The sequence below is a fragment of the Lactuca sativa genome, chromosome 6, assembly GCF_002870075.4.
Source record: "Lactuca sativa cultivar Salinas chromosome 6, Lsat_Salinas_v11, whole genome shotgun sequence".
NCBI classification, from domain to species: domain Eukaryota; kingdom Viridiplantae; phylum Streptophyta; class Magnoliopsida; order Asterales; family Asteraceae; genus Lactuca; species Lactuca sativa.
In genome coordinates, this window is record NC_056628.2 from 30033073 (window position 1) to 30052995 (window position 19923).

The following is a 19923-nucleotide window of genomic DNA, read 5'->3' on the forward strand; positions in this document are numbered from 1 at the left end:
TGCATTGATTTGTTGTACTCAATTCATGAATATATGCATGAATATATGCACTCGTCTAACACGATTGTAGTATTGCGGCATTGCCTGGTTCACATGAAAAGTCTCCCATGGTTGTAGCTCCTTGATGAGTGTAGGAATTAGGATATAAAGGCAACTACTAACAATTTTGGTGTACAACACTTCCAACATAGTTTGGTGTTAAAGTTTATTGGGAGTTCATTAAAATCAACATATTTTAAGAATATCTATCAACCAAAAACCTAAATATAATGTAACATCCTTTTTTAGAGTGGATCAGCTCAGAGAGATCAAAGACAATGTTTTCGGGAAAAACTTTGTGCCACGATATGATGGATGCAGTGTCACGACGTGACAACTCAATTTTAGGAACACACAATTGGATGATTGCCACGACGTGGCAACAGCTGCAACCCAAACTCATGAAGATTAGGGCTTCTTCTATATTTAAAGACTATAGCTCCAGGTTTAGGGTATTCCTTCCAGCCTCCATCTTCCCATTTGATAAACCTTAGCCTGTAAAACCCTGTTTATTTATTAAATAAATAAATTAATTAATGAATGGCTCATAGCCTTAAAACAAATAATTATATATGCAGGGCGTTGGTTTCGAGGAGTTAATTGGCACAATTTAGAAGTTGGAGGTTAAAAGTGTAAGTTCTTGATTTAATTTGAAAAGTTTTTAGAAGTCAGGGTGTGTTTGGTAATTATTGGACTTGATTTGAAAGGGGTTTCAGAAGGCAGGGTATAAATGGTAAATTATGTACCTAGATGGAAAGAAATTTGTCGGGGGGGGGGGGGGGGGGGGGGGGGGGGGGGGGGGGGGGCTATATGGTAACTATTGGAGTTCATTTGAAAAAGAATGGATGGGGAAGGACCAGAAGTGTAAATTTGGGCATAAGTTTGAAAGGGATACGGGGTATAACCGTTCCTTCCCTCATTGCATGGAGAAAAGAAACCCTAACCTAACATTATTCTCCTCCAGCCGTCATGCGAGACTTCTCAGCCGCCACCCCCTCTTTCTTCGTCCATTCTCTGATCCTACAAGTCTGACGCCGCCATCTGTTGCCTCCGGTGAAGCCAAGGAAGCTGAAGACCACATCGGGGCATGTGGTGTTGCCGGTTCCTCATCTTCAGCCATTGCCTCAGTCACGTCGGCCGCTACAACGCTTATGTCGGAGTTGTGTGCGCCGGAGAGCAGTCAAGGACGAGGCTGCTGTTACGTTCGTCCTCCATCACCATTCACCTCCTCTCGTTTCTCTCCGATCGCAGCCAGTTGGAGTCCGTTGTCGTCGCCGTTCACCACCGCAAAGGGGCTGTTGGGGAGTTCCGTGTGTATCTCAGCCGATGTATGTGTGGGTGTGTGTTTCCTGGCTGGGAATTGAAAGAACCGTCGTCACCACCATGAGGTGGTGGCTGTTATTGCAACAAGTTGCTACCGCCGTTGACTGCCGTCGTGGTGTCGCTTGTCGCCGCCGCCACCATCGCAAGATCTTGATGGGTGCGTTCTTTTTCGTGCTCAGCTCAAGAGAGTGGGTGTTTTGGTGTTGCTGGACATAGGAGGGTGTGCTTGTTGGCCGGAAACCACCATGGCAGCCAACCATGGTGGCTGCCACCGTTTCTGCCGCCGTCGGCCACCACAAGGTGGCTGTGTGTGTGTTTATGTTGTTTAATGTATGTGTTTATTTTGAGTGTCGGCATTGTAAAGTGCAAATTACAAATTGAATAATGGAAAGAAACTGAAAACCACCACCGTAGGGTGGTGGCTACCGCCTCCTGCCGCCACCGGCCGCCGTGTCGGGTGGCGGTGTGCTTAATTGTGTTGTGATTGATTCGTTTCGGGTGCTAGAAACCCTAATGGGCCTAAAGAAGCCCTAATGGGCTCAAAGGAGCTCTAATGGGCCCAATGAAGCTTAATGGACTCTAATGGACCCAATAAAACCCTAATGGGCTTAATAATATCTTAGTGGGCTTAATAGGACCAATAAAGTCCTAATTGACCTAAAAGCCCAACAAATTGATAAATGGGCTAATATTTGGATTGGAAAACCCTAATGCCAATGAAACCCTAACTTTAAGAATTAATCGGGTCACACACACGAGAATTATTTAATAACTTAAGATATTAAATAATAATCATTAGCAAAGATTAATCTAAGCAATATTAGACTTAATGGATTAAGTCCTTAATGGGTTAAGTAGGAAACTTAACCCTAATCATCATTTTATGTGAAACCCTAATTTCACTTGGGTTTATTGTTGGGCCTTTCTATTGGGCCTTGATGATTGGGTTATTAAATGGACTATCTAAGATCAAGCAAATGGTCTAGAGTAATTTAGTAGGCCTAGGGTAAGGCCCATGTAAGGGGTTTGAGCCCAATTTGGAAAATTAGGCCATAGATGGGACATAGTTTGGGCCTTAATGATTATATGATGTTGGGCCTTAGAATGAGACCATGTATAGGCCTAGGCCCAATTTGGAAAATTGGGCCATGTGTTGGGCTTTGATTTCTAATTGACTTTGGGGCTATGGATTGGGCCTTGGGCTTGAATAAGCCAAGTTAGGGGTAATGTAGTAATTACCCAAAGAATATACTTATGGTTATGTATTGGGACCCAATTATTAATTGGGTGTTATTTTGGTGTTGACAGTTCGGGAATATGTCAGCCAGTAGCTGGGGTCGAGTCTGCGGGACTTCAGCAAGTGTGGGATTGTGTCTTCGGGACTTCAGCAGTGTGAGGTGAGTTACCTTCCAGTAGCGGTGGGTCTAAGGCCACAATGTCGGCCCACCAGTAGGAGTCGTATGTTAGATGATTGTCTTTGTGATATCATCTAGGCTTGCTATTACCTGATATGTTATGTGCTAGTATGATATGTATATGTCAGTAGTTGTAGGGGAGATAGTCCCCAAGATCACCGGTCGACAGGGCCGAAGGGGTAGTCATACCCAGTCATGCTAGATAGAATATGATTATGTGATACATGTTATGTGGTAGTAGTAGAGGGGTGAAATAGTCCCCAGTATCCGGTCGACAGGACCGAAGGGGAGGCCAACACCCATATATGCTAGGCAATATCCGATCAACAGGACCGAAGGGGAGGCCAACACCCAGATATGCTAGGTAGTATCCGGTCGACAGGACCGAAGGGGAGGCCAACACCCAGATATGCTAGGCAGTATCCGGTCGAGAGGACCGAAGGGGTAGGTCTAGCACCCAGATATGCCTGACAATATATGTATGTTATGTGATTGTATGGTATGTAGTATGATGGGGGAACTCACTAAGCTTTGTGCTTACGGTTTACATTTTTGGTTTCAGGTACTCGTTTTTAAAGGTAAGGAGCCGGCTCGATCGAATCGCATCACACTATGGTTTTCCGCACATGAGATCTTTGGGATTACACTCTGATATTGTTTTATGATAACATGTTTTGATTATTTCTACTTGGTTTTGACATGAAATGATATTACAGATGTTTTATTACACTGTTGGTTTTCTAATAACGTATTTAAAATGAAATTTTTGGCCCGTATTTTTGGGATGTTACATAGCCCCTTCTCTCTTTCCCCTCTCCTCCTTTCATATTTTATGGAAATGTACCATTTTGGGTGCTTGAAGGAAGGTGATCATCTCTTGAAGCATGAGTTAAATGTCACATTTTGACATTTTGGTCTACTTTTGGTGTAATGAAGCCCTTTGTAAAGTAAGTATTGACTGGTTGTTGAATGTCTACCCTAAGGGATTGTATGCAATTAAATTGGATAGCCTGAGAACTTCTGGTCTAATGCCCGACTGCATGGTTTTTATTTGATTTATTGCTTTTGGGTGGATCATCTATTCGAATGTCTTATCTGATTCCGACTATGTATGGATTTGACATTGTATGGAAGACCAGGATTTGACCATTAGCAATAGCACAGAAGGCCAAGAACTAGCTCCTCACAATGTAGTTTGGGTTGGGCTTGTTTACTCATTGGGCATGGCCCATTATGTATGGTTGGGCGGGCCCCGTTATGCATGGTTGGGCGGGGCTCGTTATGTGAGTTGGATTGGGCCCGTGAACTCTTGGGATGGGCTTGTTATGTATGATATATGTATGTGGTTAGGAGTTTTGGTTGCTCAGTACTAGAGTCGAGGATTGTATATGGATGCACTATATGTATAGTAGAATATGTGGTATATTGGGAAACTCATTAAGCTTTATGCTTATAGTTGTGGATTAATCATTTTGCATGTCGTTCGTGAGAAGAGCTCGACGGGACTGTACACACACATTAAAGATATTCGTTTCACCGGTTTTGTGAACTTAGCTATGATAATGTATGGTTTTAATTCAATAAATTATTATTCAATGGTTTTTGAAACAAAGTTTTAAATTGGGTTAATCTATTGTAAAATGAAACATCTTTTTGTAAATTTTAGGATGTTACATATAATCTACTTCTAAAACTAATCCTAATTGCACCTATATCCCATAAGTGACTTAAATTCCGGAGTATAAATTGATAACACCACCCAATGAGCATGAATTGTAGTTTACCATAAAACATTACCCAACGAGTATAAATTGATTTGCAATTATTTGTTGTTCTACTATTTTAACAACTTAAAATATCTATAAACAACGCAAATAAATGTATGGCCTCACAAATCATTTAAGCATGCAAATGATTCTCTCAAAACTAATACATTCTTGCGAAGTTTGCGACTATAGCCGGGCTAACAATTGCATATCAGTTTTCGATCTATATAAGAAGTTTAATTTTGATTCTTTTTTTCTCCTAGGTCGTTCAATATGAACTCAAAAGGGAAATGATTTGAAGGATTCATCGATTATGAGTTATTTCATTGTAAAGACAAACAATGTCATTGTTATATTCTTATTCCACTATTTGATGTCGGCCCGAATGATCCGAAATTTTATCTTGGTGGACTATTTCCATCTATGATGTCCGATTATATTTTTGAAGCTATGATGATACTGAAGAAGACCAAGAAACGGACTCAAATAGAACCACCATAAACATGTAGTGGCTCTCTTAGGAAAGATTAAATAAAGGATCAAATGGGTCACTAATACTAGGAATTAGGAAACAAAAGTTGCAGAAAATGGATAAATAGTGTCGTTAAGGTTGTTGATAAACTTACGATTGAAGGAGACCATTTAAAAGATGTTATTTAGAATTAGACAAGGTTTTACCGATCGTGAAAAACAATGTATTTGTTACAATCTTGGGACGTGTAGTCGGAAGTATAGTTAGTTGTTAAATAATATAACATATATTGCAATATTTAAATAACTTTCTTTTAAAAAAAACAAAAAATAAAAATATATCAACTTCATTGTCCATGACGTGCCTAGATATTCTTAGTACGGGTGGCAATCTATGACCCGTCATAACAAAAATACATGACACGAAATGAAATTCAAATTCAATTTTGTGTTTGTGTCAAGTGTAACAAACACGATGTTGTGTCGTGTTCGTGTTCAAGATTCGACACGAAATTGATAAAATATTAACATGTGATTAACATGTTTTGTAAGATTAAATTTGAATTATTAAAGTAAAGGTTTATTTTACTTTATCTTTCTCATGTGTTGACGTGTTGTTTGTTTTATCGTGTTTTATTTTGGTCGTTTTTATGCTAGTAAAAGAAAACACGACATCATACTGTGTCGTGTTTGTGTCATATAAAAATTGTCGATTCATGTCGTGTCAGCTAAAAACAAGACACGGTTGTCCAATTTGTCACCCCTAATTCTTAGGCATTAGCATACAATATTCCCAAAATGAAAAAAAAATATATGACATATAACAAAAAGTTCTTTATTTATTACGGAGGATTTAATGTAGTGTCTAAGTGCAAGTAACTCATAACCTACGCTCACTATTGTTATAATAAATGGGAAGCATGATTGTATACTTTTGTGAACATTATATTAGAAATTCTAAAGTAAAACTAGTTTAATGTTTGTCAAAAAGAAAATATACATACAAAATCAAAATTAGCCCAATCGACATATAAAGACATTGACTCATTATCAATTGGGTCACCTACCAATACCGGTACTTCCGACCAATGTCCGAATGTAGTCGTTGCAAATAATTTACCACATAGACATTTTAAAAGACTAAGTAATTTCCATATTTTGTGACATTGGACTTTTATAGTTACCCTGACATGTAGTCTTTCGTTCGCATGCTAAAAAGCTTAGCAGTAAAAAAGGTAAAATGAAAAACGAAATCATAGAATGCATGGCCTCATATGCGATTTTGTTAGCTCATTTACGATTTCGTTCATGTTTTTTTCTAGATTCAAGCAAAAAACCATACAAAATAACACTTGCCAGTTGCTACGTGTTATATTTATTGTTTAATTTTGACTTTTTAAGTCTTTATTGTTTAACTTTAATTTTAATTTTTTTTATTTGCGTTATATATTATTTGATGAAAATTATTACAACGAAAAAACTAAAAATAAAAAAAAATAATGAAGAAAAATTAAGTAATAAACCACATAGATATGTCATGTATATTTTGTGCATCAAAAGTTGTACCGTTGTAGATGTTAGGCAGTAGGAGCTCTCGCGACGTAACATATTGGAAGAACTGGATGGTCGGACCATTGGCCACGTCCCCTGCAAATTTCTTTCAGAGATGGTGGAACTTTGCATCCTCTTCTCTACCTATATAATCAACCCATCAATGGCGATCGCCCTTTCTTTCCGAATGATCCAAGAACAAAACCCCATTTCTTCACATAAAGACGCCAACGATTATGAGTCGCCTAATTTCATCATTTCGCTCTCTAGGGTTTGCTGCTGGACGCCGGACCTCCTGTTTTCGAATCAGTGCTCTTCGCATCTACTCCGATCACCATCAATTTTCAACTTCCCCGAATCCAGGTATATCTAATTGTAATCAAATTGACATGTGTTTGTTTCAATTGGGGAAGTATAATCATATAATCATACACTAGTGTGATTTTAGGGGTAGATTGTAATGCCAGGGACCTGATCATATTGCAATTTCTAATCTTTATACAATATCGTTTGAATTCAGGTCCACTTACACAGTATAAAAATCTTGTCAAAGAAGGACAACTACAATTCGATCCTTATCAAGAAAAAGTCGCTTTGGAACTCGATAACTTACTCCAAAGATTACAGCAGTATGAGAAAGAAATGCAAGAATATCATGTAATTCGAAATCCCAAGGCCATATCATTGTTTCATCTTTCAATTTATAATTCCTGTAATGATCTATTTCATACCATATCTAGGTCAAACTATCCAACTGGGAAGAAAACCGTGAGAATGAAAGGCGCAAGCTTTTACTAAAAGAAGCCAAGAGCAAACAACAAAGAACTGAATCTCTCGACAAATCACACAACAGATTTTTAGGCAAATGGCTCGATAGGTAAGTAGTAGTCATCATTAGAAAGTATGAAAAATCACAACTTTAATCATTTTCTTAACCAAATTTCAGGAAAAAACCTGTGAATGTAGAACCTGGAGTTGGGAAATGGGTTTCATATCTAAATCGAGAAAGAAAGTTAGATTCATTAGTTGGAAAGTGTCCCACTGTTCCTCAAGCTCCTAAAGGATTATACATCTATGGAAATGTCGGAAGTGGTATATTCATATTGTTAATCTTTCAATTTCTTAATATTTCTATGTTTCAAGTTTCAAGTTTTAACTTCAATTTTAATCTTACTTTTAGTATTCTTATAGGAAAGACAATGCTTATGGACATGTTTTATAATTCCACCAAAGGAATTGTCACACATAGAAGGAGATTTCACTTTCATGAAGCTATGTTAGAGATAAATGAGCGAATGCATAAATTATGGAAGAATCAAGTAAAGGAAAAGTCAATGCAGTCAACTATCGCTAATTGGATAATGAATCTTCCATTTGACACTAAAGTTAAAGAATGGGTAGCTTCAGAAGAAAGCTACAAAGAAGAAATGCAAATGAAAAACATTCTTCCAGCTGTAGCAGATAAATTCCTCGTTGACCAAATCATTGACCAAAAAGGATCTTGCATTCTATGCTTTGATGAAATCCAAACCGTTGATGTGTTTGCTATTGTGGCATTATCTGGAATCATAAGTAGATTGTTGACCACTGGAACTGTTCTTGTTGCCACTAGTAACAGAGCACCTAGTGACTTGAATCAAGTGAGAATTAATTATTTATTAATTTATATATTTAAAATACTAAAATCCCATTTTTTTTAATCTTTATTTAGGATGGTATGCAATGGGAGATATTTTTGAAGCTTCTTGATAAAATGGAACAACATTGTGAAACTGTTTTAATTGGAAGTGAAACTGATTATCGTCGTTTAATATCACAAAGATCTATAAATCGGGTGAGAATTTAATATTTATATATATTATTTTATCTTTTAATAACATATAATGGTAAAAAAAAAGAATAAAGTATTTTATTTTTATGTAGGTGACCTACTTTTATCCTTTAAACAGTATTGCAACTGAGAAATATGAGAATATGTGGAATGAAATTGTACAAAGTTATGGTCAACAAGTCAAATCTGAAACCATATCAGTAATGTTTGGGAGGTAAAAATTAATTAAAAAAGCTTAAAATGGTAATTGTTTTTATTTTTATTTTTTTATATATTGTTCTTGAATCTTGATGAGTGATATTATCATTGCAATTTACACAGAAAACTTGAAGTCCCTGAAAGCTGTAATGGAGTAGCCAAGTTTACATTTGAATATTTATGTGGTCGTCCGGTATAATTTATAATTATTTATTTATTTATTTGAAAATTTACATTTTGATTTTATAAATATTGAATAATAAAAATGAAATTAGGTAGGGGCAGCAGATTATATAGCTGTGGCTAAGAATTATCATACGGTTTTCATCTCAGACATTCCGATGATGAGTATGCAGATTCGTGACAAGGTTAAAAACTTAAAATAATAAAATATTTAATTATTTTTCTATTTTTTTGTATAATGTTTATTTAGGTAATTTAATTAATTTCAGGCTCGGAGATTTATAATTCTGGTTGATGAATTATACAATCATCATTGCTGTTTATACTGTTCGGCAGCTTCTTCCATTGATGAACTATTTCAAGGAACAGAAGAGGGAACGCTTTTTGATTTAGAAAGGCAAGTCTTTTTTTATGTTGTTATAAAATAAGAAATATAAAAAATTTATATATTTATGTAACATTAGTGTTTATTAAAAATTTGGAAATGTTTTTATTTTGTAAGCAGTTTCCAATTTGAAACAGAGACAGAAGGCTCAAAGCTAAGACGTGATGTTTTAGCAGAGGGAAATATTGGTTCAGGAGGCGCGCCAGCTGGCATCATTTCCATGCTTTCTGGAAAAGAGGAAATGTTTGCTTTTCGTCGGGCTGTATGTCTCTCTCTCTCTTTCTATACATACATACATACATACATACATACATACATACATGCATATGTATTTTGATGATGCTAATTGTGTAGGTGTCGCGTATGATAGAAATGCAAACGCCATTTTACCAGGAAGGAGTAAGGATATATCATCCGTTTTTTCAGGGAGACAATAACATTGAAAATATGTTATAAGTTTAGAAATAAATCTTGAAAGGTGAATTTGTTGTGTGTGATAAACTGATATGATACATTTCTTCTGTAATACTTGAAGTAGAGCCCAATAATTGATTGGATAATGTAGGTTAGGTTAGACAGACCAAATGACCATTGATCCATTTTGGGAGCTAGATATGGGAACCATGTGTTAATAAAATGTTGGAATGTTGTTATACTTGAAGAAAAGTGTTTCATTCTAGTCTCCTTAAAATACACATGATAACCTAATAAAGAATACCATGATTTATAGATGAGTTATAAATAATGTCCGGATGTTCGATTTAAGCTACCATCAAATAGGATATTGCCTAAACAAGTTAGAAGAGGCTACCCCATAGATCAAACAAAACTAACCCACCTTGAAACCCAATAATCAGTCTATTAGTTAATCAAACATCCATAAATAGTCACATAAATATAAAAAACTTTACCACCTCTACTACTTACCCCAACTATTGTTAGATTTGGGGTGTTGAGAATATCAATATATTTGGATAGTTTCTAGAATCGTGATTGCAATCACTTTTCAAAATATGTGATTTTGACCCTGTAGTCTAGGGTATCACGAAATTAGATTTGGAGTGATCCAAGAATAACAGTTTAAAAGTCAGGCCGCTTCTAAATTTGAAACACAGAAAATGCCTTGTTGTTTTGTGTTGCCGCCCCTAGGACCCCGCTCCCAGGGGCGCTACCCCCGGAACCCTGTTCGTTTAGGGGTTTCGCCCCTAAATAACAGTGTACTTTGAATCTTGAAAAACTTGAACAAATGTGCACCTCTACAACATCCTAATTTGTTCAATATTCAACAAGATCACTTTTAGTCAACAAATTTAATCCTATTACATTTAAATAATATTGATGATATAAAATCACCACCAAATGAAAACACACCAACAATACATTGCACAAAATTAAATGTAAAGAAAACTAATCCTACCATGAATAGCTAGGGTGTTCAAATTCAAAATACCCAAAACCTAAAAACCAACAACCCAAATTGATTTTCAGGTTAACTGAACCTGTTATTTTGACTTTTTCTTTTCTTTTGGTTAACTGAGGTGGTAAAATCTTCGATTTTTTTAGTTCGGTTATGGTTCATGTCTTTTGGCATAACCAAAAACTTAATCTTTATTTTTATATTTTAAGATTATATTAGGTTTAAAGTCTCAAGTGAATATTAAATTTATTATTAGGAATTATATTTCAATTAACAATTGTCATATTTTTATGTTTTTCGATTATATTTAAGTTTGAAGTTAATATTGGTTTATTATTAGAAATTATCAATTTCAATTAACAATTATCGTAAAAGGCTAATACAATCTACATCTTTTCATTATGCTTTAACCTAAATAAATGACTATTATGTTATTTTTATATGAAAAAACATCATAAATGGTCCTTGTGGTTTCCCTAAATTTGAAGTTTAGTCGCTATGGTTTAAAAACGTCATAGATAGTCTCGTGCTTTCAAAACTTTCGATGATTGGTCCTTATTGCTAACTCCGTTAAGTTTTATCCGTTAACTGAAGGGCATTTTCGTCATTTCAATACCATAAGGACCATTTATGATTTTTTTATTTTAATTAATGAAAAAATATGCAAAGGGTCTCTCTTATTTACATATAAATCGCTCAATTAATATCTACAAAAAAGATCATTAACCTCTTTAAAGGCTCTCTGACGAACGAAGGAAATGGATCATTACGCCATCCTTCTTCTACTTGCTCCCTTGATCGTCACAATGGTTCATGCCTATGTCCCGGCGGATGATTTCCTCAGGTTGCCGTCGGACAAAGTTGAATCTGTTGTCGTGGATGATGACTCCCTTGGAATCTGAGACAACCTCCCACCCCTTCATCTCGTCAACAGAAGATGAGCTATATGTGACTGTGTATATTATATGTCTAGGGTTTTCTATCAGGGGTAGTTCTCAAATTAGGGGGGGGGGGGGGGGGGGGGGAGGGAGGGGTAACGGTGGAGGAGAAAGTGAAAATTAAAACAAAAATGGCAAAATGGAAAAATTGTTACGAGAATTTTGGATTGAGGGTCTTCCGATAGAGAGTGCCGACTGTGACTAGGGGCCGGCGGTGCGGCTTCTTTCCTCACCAAATAATCTCTCACAACTGCTTGAAGCTTCATTAGCGATTTTCAGTGCCTTCAATGCTTTCCTTGAACTATTATAGTAAATGAATTAATGTTGTGAATTACCAAGTACCCACGAAATAGAGCTTCGAATTTTTGCAGTTGAGTTCTCCCAAAAAATGACGAAATTACAACTTAATAGTCTGACTACTGAAGGTGACAGCGGCCTGGGCTGCATCCACGGCGGCTGGGCGGTGGCGGCAACTACTGCAATTGCTTGTTTGTTTTGGTCCACGAAATTGTTGCTGTAAATTTTCGGTTCCTTTACTTAAGACCTGAATCAGTTCTTATCAATAAGACTTTCATACACATTTCAGGTAATTTTAAGATCACTCACATTCTTCTATTCATCTTTCTCACTCTGGACCTCCATTACAAGGTCGTTTGGTTCATAGGGATAATTACAAGATCGTCATCCTGAAATTGAAGCTTTTATACCACTAAGAAAGACATGAATGCGGCCATGGATCTGATCTTCGCTCAGAAAAACACACTCAAGAACATAGGTAGGGTTAGTTGTGGATTCAAGAACAGGTAGGATTTGTTGATTTATGGGGATAATGATTAATGTGAAAGAGTGTTGAATTTGAATTGTCTTCTGGGTTGGTTATGAATCATCTTTTCGGTTTTTTCTGCACATGTAGAGCTTCTGAGAATATGATTTGAGATTGATTCAGAAGAAGCTTCATTCACGAGGGAGCAAAGTGTCAATATATTGTGTTCTAAATGTCTTATCGACTCTTGTTTGGAGAATCAACCCCCAAACCCGAGAACTCAAAGCTTTGATTGTGTGTATTCATAGAGAATTAGGTTGGGTCTCATGTTTTTGTTTCTTGGGTTTAAAAGAAAAGAAAAGAAAACATCACAAATAGTCCTTGTGATAGTGAAATGACGAAAATGTCTTTTAGTTAATGAATTTTTTTAACAGAGTTAGCAATAAAGACCAATCATCGAAAGTTTTGAAAACACAAGGACCATCTATGACATTTTTAAACCATGAGGACTAAACTTCAGATCTTAAGAAACCACATGGACCATGGACCATTTATGATGTTTTTTCTTTTTATATGTTTTAGAAAATAAAAATCTTTATTAATCATTATGATTATTTAGGTTCAAAAAATTTGCAAACTACTGCTATTGGTTAACCTTTTGAAATACAATTTCGATTCGGTTAACCATCCATAGATACCGTTACACCGAATGACCAAAATGATCAAAACTTTTGTTTTGAATTGACTATACTGATCCAGGTCGTGGACCAAAATGGTCTGTCATCCCGGTCTACGGCGGACCATTTGACTGAAATGGTCCGCCACCGGTCACACCACAATCACAGTCTTATTTAAAGATAAACCTTCTACAATCACAATTATCACCATTAACAATCATCACCACATTAAATAAAAACAATAATAACTTTTTAACTTATGAAATTCCTCGCTACATCACTCATTCGTATACACTTTTGCTTCTAAATCTATATTAACCTATTTCCTTTCTTGCATCCCAGACGTTGTGTTCTTCAAGATCTGCATAAACAACAATTCAATCAAACACACATTATTAAAAAAAAAAAACAAAATCTAAACTTCAATATTAAAAAATATATAAAATGTAAAAATGATTTATTACGTGTCTAAGCATCTGGTTTTCATTTTGCATTGTGGACAAACGTTCTTCAAGCTCCGAGTTCTTCTTCTCCAACTCTTTAACTCGGCTCTCCAACTCGGTCATGTACGCCTTCTTTCTCTCTCTTGCTTGTTGAGCCGATACTCTATTCCTCAACAATCTTTTTATTTTTTTACCCATATAAAAAAATGTAATTACCAATTTGCCACTTGAAGATAAACTACTACAAAACAAAATCATACATTATATTATATTATATTACCTCTTTAATCGCTTGCTTTCTCTATCAGCAGGAGTTTTCCCTCTTTTCTTTGTTCCTTCAGCTGAGTGTTGAACCCGGTCTGGATTATTTTGATTTGAACCGGTTTCTCTGCCGGATCTTGATGCTCCGGCGGCTTCTCCGCCCATATCCGGCACTCTTCTGATCTCGTCATCACTTTCCATTCCTAATCATTACGAATAAGACAGATATTAATTTTTTAAGTTTTCTTGAAATAGACGTCAGCATCTCAAACTATTATTTTAATGATTTTATTAAAAAATGGATTAACTTGAGAAGTTCTTATCCAAACAAAAAATATATTTTAATAGTTATGAATATTTAATTGATAACCACATGCACTTTGCATAAAAACTGTTACTTTTGTTCGAAAATAAAATTAGAATGCGTTTAATCGCAATGGGTTTTAGAAAACACAAAAAATTATGCAAATTGGAAAAAACAAAAGTAAAGATTGCATTTCATGATTTCATCCTCATCAATCAATCAATTTTAAAATCTAGAACAATCGTTTGTGAAATCTTGTAAACACTGATATTTGATGATCGGCAATATGAGGTTTGAAGTAAATCCAGATTAAATGTCGCAGATTATTTAGAATGTTTAAGGAATTTGAAGAAAAATTAATTTCTGAACATAATTGTCACACTCAATAGATTCAAATGCCACACTCAGATTCCTTTCACTTTTTGCCTAAAGATTTTCAAATCACTACGCAACAAATAGAACAAACACAATCACGCCGATCAAGCTCCAACAACAAGTAAATGATCACACGATCTTCAATATTAAAAATCATGTAAAATCTGACACGATTGGATCTCCATTTACCGAATATATTGAATTAACAACTGTTTTCGAGCTTATTCATTTCGTTTAATAAAAATCCAGTCCCTAATTCAGTTTACGACAATAAACCTCTTAAAAGCGATTGAACAGAAGTACTACAGAACCGATGAGATTCAAAAGAAAACCAACCTTCTTTAATTTCAATTTGTAGAGCAGAGCTTGAAGATCTCTCGCTACTTGAAGGTAGACTAGCCGCCATGGAACTCGTTGCTGCTTGCTCCTGCATTTTCACCAGTCGCCAGAGAAGATGATACTTTTCTTTGTGAAATTGATGACACAGAAAGCGGAGACGACGAGGGCGGGAGGATATTGGTGTTAGAGAGAGAAAGTAAGAGAGAGAAGGGATAGTAATCGTTGGATGATGATTGATCGGACGGAGATGGAAACTTGAACGTGGAAGCTTGCTGAGCCACAATGTGTATGGGTTAATCCAAAGGCAGCTGGAAGGGACACGTGGAGAGAATGATGACGTTAAGATGATGAGATGATCTGTCGGCTAGAATTCGTTGAGTGACTGACAATTTATAGGATATACGGCCCACATTTTATAAAGTGCTCGAAAACAAAAACTATGATATTTTTTTTTGTTGAGTTGTTTGGATAAAAATAATTACAAATAATAAGAGTAAATAATAAGAGTAAAAACTACAATAAAGTCCCTACATATTATATTCATAATTGATTTAGTCTTTATGTATTTTTTTTTATTTAACTAAGTCCCAAATACCGGTAATCGTATTCAATTTAACCCTTTGACCCGATCAACAGGTCATCCAACTTTTAAAAAATACATTTTTGGCCAAGATTTCAAAATTTATTACAAATTTAGTCTAGATTTTACACTTTTTGGCCCAAATTTTAAATTTTGTTACAAATTTGGTCCAAAACTTTATCCTTTTTGCCCAAATTTTAAAATTTTATTATGAATTTATCATAACTTTAGTTTTTTTTACAACTTTTTTTTCTCAAAGAATTGTTTATAATATGTTGTTTCTTTATAAAATCATATTTATACAAAAAAACGTATTTTCACTTAAAAATATTATATTTTCTATATAAAAATTTTTATAAAAAGTTTTTAAATGTCTAGTTATAAAAATATATACAAATACGTATTATATAAAAAATTATTCAAAAACTTGTTTACAAAAAAAAAATATAAACAAACACGCTTTTATAAAAAAATATAGATACACACCTATATATATATATATATATATATATATATATATATATATATATATATATATATATACACACGTGCTTGTGTGTTTGTATACATTTTTTTGTAAAATACGTTTTTGTATAAATTTTTTTTATAAAAACGGGTTTGTGTGTGTGTGTATATATATATATATATATATATATATATATATATATATATATATATATACACACACTTAATAAATATATATTTTTATAACTAAATATTTCATATATAAAAAACTTTTTAAAAAAAGTTTTTATATAGAAAATATAATATTTTTTATGTGAAAATATGTTTTTTTTGTATAAATATGATTTTATAACGAAAAAACATATTAGAAACAATTTTTTGAGAAAAAATTTTGTAAAAAAAACTAAATTTATGATGAATTCATAATAAAATTCTAAAATTTGGACAAAAAGGGTAAAGTTTTGACCAAATTTGTAACAAAACTTAAAATCTGGGTCAAAAATGTAAAATTTGGACCAAATTTGTAATAAATTTTGAAATCTGGGCCAAAAATGTAATTTTTGAAAGTTGGATGACCTGTTGACCGGGTCAAAGGGTTAAATTGAATACGATTACCGGTATTCGGAACTTAATTGAATAAAAAAAATATATAGGGACTAAATCGATTATGAGGCCAATATATAGGGACTTTATTGCAGTTTCACATAGTAATATGTCAAAAAGTGTGTTTAGTTTTTATTTTAGTTTCTTTTTTTAAATTATTTCGGACCGTCCCTTATTTTTTAAAATTTGTATGTTTCATTCTTATTGATATAAAATGACTATTTTGCCTTTAATAATTTTTTTTTTCATTTTTTTATTTATATAAATTTATTTTATTAAAAAAATAAAAATAAAATAAATACCCCCACCCTTCCTCCTTTCATTGCCCAACTCCTTCTGCCTTCGTCTCCTTCTTTCCCACTCGATCTTGACGCCAACGAAAACCCCATCGCTACCAACTTCACCAACTCTACCATCATCAGTATCATCTCTAACCCTTAAAACCCACAACAAGATTTGAACATAGCCACCATATTCTCCACATATTACCCACCCTACAAAGAATCCATCGAAACAAAATCAAAATCAAAATCGATTGGGACATCTATGGTGGTGATTTTTCCAGATTTGTCAATGTCATGCCTGTTGGGGTTGCTTTCTTCATAGAGTTTCAACAAAAGAATATACCCAACTAACCATAGATCTATTTGATTTTCCAAATTGCATGACAGAAAATTGAGTTTTGAGATTTCATCTGTACCAAGCCTTAATTTATTCTCGATATGATGTGATGAACCATTCAGAGTTCTTTAACAGGAGAAGGAAATCCATGGTGGTGATTTTTCCAGATTTGGTAAACTCATATCTGCTTAAAGGTTGAACTAATACAAGTGTGTGTTTCCAGAAGAATCCATCGAAACAAAATCAAACCTAACCAACCTGAAACGCAAAATCAAAATCAATTTAGGAAGGATGGAGAAAGACAAATGAGGGATTGGAGGTAAGCTGCTCAGTGAAGTAATTAGGAAGGATAACTGTTGGAGAATAAACCTTCACCTGTTTCCTCCGATCTCCTCTTCCCCTCTCATCGGAAACATAAAATTGTGTTGGTGTGTTCGTGGTGTTGCTGGAAGTGTTCACCAGATGGAGTGTGAAGGTGGGAAAAGATGATCTAGACACCCGAACCTTCCTCCTTTCCATTGACTTGAACGCCATAAACCACCTCGACATCTGTCGGAAATCGTTGATCTAAATATCGTCGGAATATTGGAGGCTAAGGATTTGATGTGTCGTCGGGATACTAGAGTGTAAGGGCAAGGTTTAATGAGAGAACAGATAAATAATGGGAAGGACCATTTTTTCTAGATATAATTTATAATTAATAGTACTAAATAAATAATTGGAAAATAAATAAATAAAGGGAATTATGGTCATTTCAAATCTAGTATGGACTAAATTACCAACAAAACGAAGGACGATCCGACTTAATTTTTAAAAATTAGGACTAAATACGTTTTTTGGCATGTACACGAGAGACGATTTGTGTAATTTATGCTAATTAGAATTTGGAATATTGAGAAATAATCCAATTTAAATGAAAGAAGACAAGAAGATGCTTGTAGATTCAAGTTTGCAACTAGCAAATTTTGTCTAACATGTTGAAGTCTTTTTAGGAACATGCCTTGTATAAGACTTTTTGGTATAGAATGTTTGCTGATTTGGTCCTTTTGACATAGTGAAATTATGCTCAAATTATCGCTCAAAGAAAGCGTATGGACACGAAAAGATAAAACATCATTTTATACCCTTTTTAATAAATTTTATGGGGATTTGAAATGTATTAACTATCTTTTTTCAGTATAAACTAGTCGAATATAACATAAATAGAACTTAAGTAGAGGTTGGTTTGCCAATTATGACTAGCCAGGAAGATTGAAAGTCTTTAATGAGATCATCAACTGAAAGTCTTTAATGAGATCATCAACTTCTGTAATGGTTGCATGAGGAAGAAAGTATGTTTTGCCATTTAGATCGGAGGTCTTGGGTTCTAATCCGGAAGTTGACAATTTTACTAACTTGGTGATGTTAACTTCCAACCACTAACCTACTGTTAAAAAAATCTCATCGCGTATCAAATGAAGACTATGTGTATGAAGAGAGTGCTTCCGAAGTTGTAATAATTATATTGGAAAGTGGAAACAATAAAACCTCGCAACAGATTGTATCTCGAAGTATACCTATTGGTTTCATTTTGTAAGAAAAACAAATCCGCGAGTTGGGCAAGATTTTATCACGGAGTTTATGGTCTTTTTCTTCTCTTTAGAAAAAAATGGTTATATATATAACTTCAATATGGCCCATTTTGTGTGAATAACTCAAAAGTACTACCAAAAGTGAGTGAGATAGCTCTCAACTAAAAGTTTAGGGTTGAAGCCCCCCGTTCGGCGAAATATATAAATTAGTGGTACGTGTCGAATGGGGATGCTATATTGAAGTTTGGTGGGACCCACCTATTTTTTTAATTTTATAACAACTAGAGTTTAGACCATCCGCGCGTTGCTGCGGAAGATCCGATATGTTAAAAAATGTAGTTTGACACCATATATACCATTGAGATAATTAAATCATGTAAAGTGGAACACAAAAATATCAAAATAAAATATGGATACAAACAATTGACATTATAATGTATAAAATACTAATAATTTAACTTTAAAATTATAATGGGTGAAAACTGTTAAATAAAAATTAATTAAGGAAAAAGAATATAAATATATATAAATTTTAAAACTATAAAGATAAAAATTGTTATATCAAAATTAGTTCGGGGTACAAAATATAAAAAAAGATAAAAGTAAAGGTAGAAAAATGTAAAAAGAACCCCAAGTATGAAAACTTAAAAAATGACTAAGGTCGAGTGATCACCATCAGACATCACTCATTAGCCCATCAACCATCTTAACTGCGAATCCACATCACTCTCAGGTGTGTCGGTGCCAACGTCGGCAGTCGCCGCTCGCCCATCCGTTATTAGTAATGATACAATTTTAAAAATATATCAAAATATAAGACCTCGTTGGATACAATTGTAAAAACTTTAAATCTTTTTTGGTTTATACGACTCGACCCGAACCCGCAACTAGTATTGTTTGATTTTTGATTTTTTTTTTCTGTCGATTTCATTTAAATTGTTAACTATGTAGTTTTACGTTCTAGACTCGCCACTGTGCGTGTCTAAGTCAATTTAGAAAAATAAAAGAAACTCAAAAGTGTATCAACAAACATGTACATTTTTTATAATTACAATTTTATATAGACGTTCTGGATAGACCGACAACAAACTAAGCCAACTACCTTTTTTGGATGGTGACGAACCGGTATATAATATATATTTATTTTTTACTTTTAGTAGTTAACCTAACTACATTTTGCCTTCCATAAAGATTAACGAACCGGAATATATATATATATATATATATATATATATATATATATATATATATATATATATATATATATATATATATATATATATATATATATATATATATATGTGCTATTGTAGCTTGTACTTTCCCAGCTTTAGCTAGCTATGCCTATACATATATATGAACCTCATCTAGTCTTCTGGGAGTATATCATACTCCACGACTTGG

At 34.2% G+C, this 19923-nt stretch overlaps 2 protein-coding genes across 2 annotated transcripts; one reads left to right on the forward strand and one right to left on the reverse strand.

The window, feature by feature from the left end:
• The first annotated feature begins 6589 nt into the window (after window positions 1-6589).
• LOC111883132 (uncharacterized) lies at window positions 6590-9828 on the forward strand. The gene is made up of 12 exons (XM_023879490.3): window positions 6590-6928; window positions 7086-7222; window positions 7306-7442; window positions 7512-7657; window positions 7757-8205; window positions 8277-8399; window positions 8489-8610; window positions 8718-8787; window positions 8870-8962; window positions 9047-9174; window positions 9283-9424; window positions 9517-9828. The coding sequence occupies exons 1-12, from the start codon at window positions 6802-6804 to the stop codon at window positions 9616-9618; spliced, it is 1776 nt and encodes a 591-aa protein (XP_023735258.1). The 5' UTR covers window positions 6590-6801; the 3' UTR covers window positions 9619-9828.
• Window positions 9829-13144: 3316 nt separating this feature from the next.
• LOC111883156 (transcription factor HY5) lies at window positions 13145-14834 on the reverse strand. Its single transcript, XM_023879513.3, has 4 exons — window positions 14677-14834; window positions 13681-13864; window positions 13422-13578; window positions 13145-13318 (listed from the first exon to the last, which is right to left on the reverse strand). The coding sequence occupies exons 1-4, from the start codon at window positions 14771-14773 to the stop codon at window positions 13277-13279; spliced, it is 480 nt and encodes a 159-aa protein (XP_023735281.1). The 5' UTR covers window positions 14774-14834; the 3' UTR covers window positions 13145-13276.
• Between the last annotated feature and the right edge of the window lie 5089 nt (window positions 14835-19923).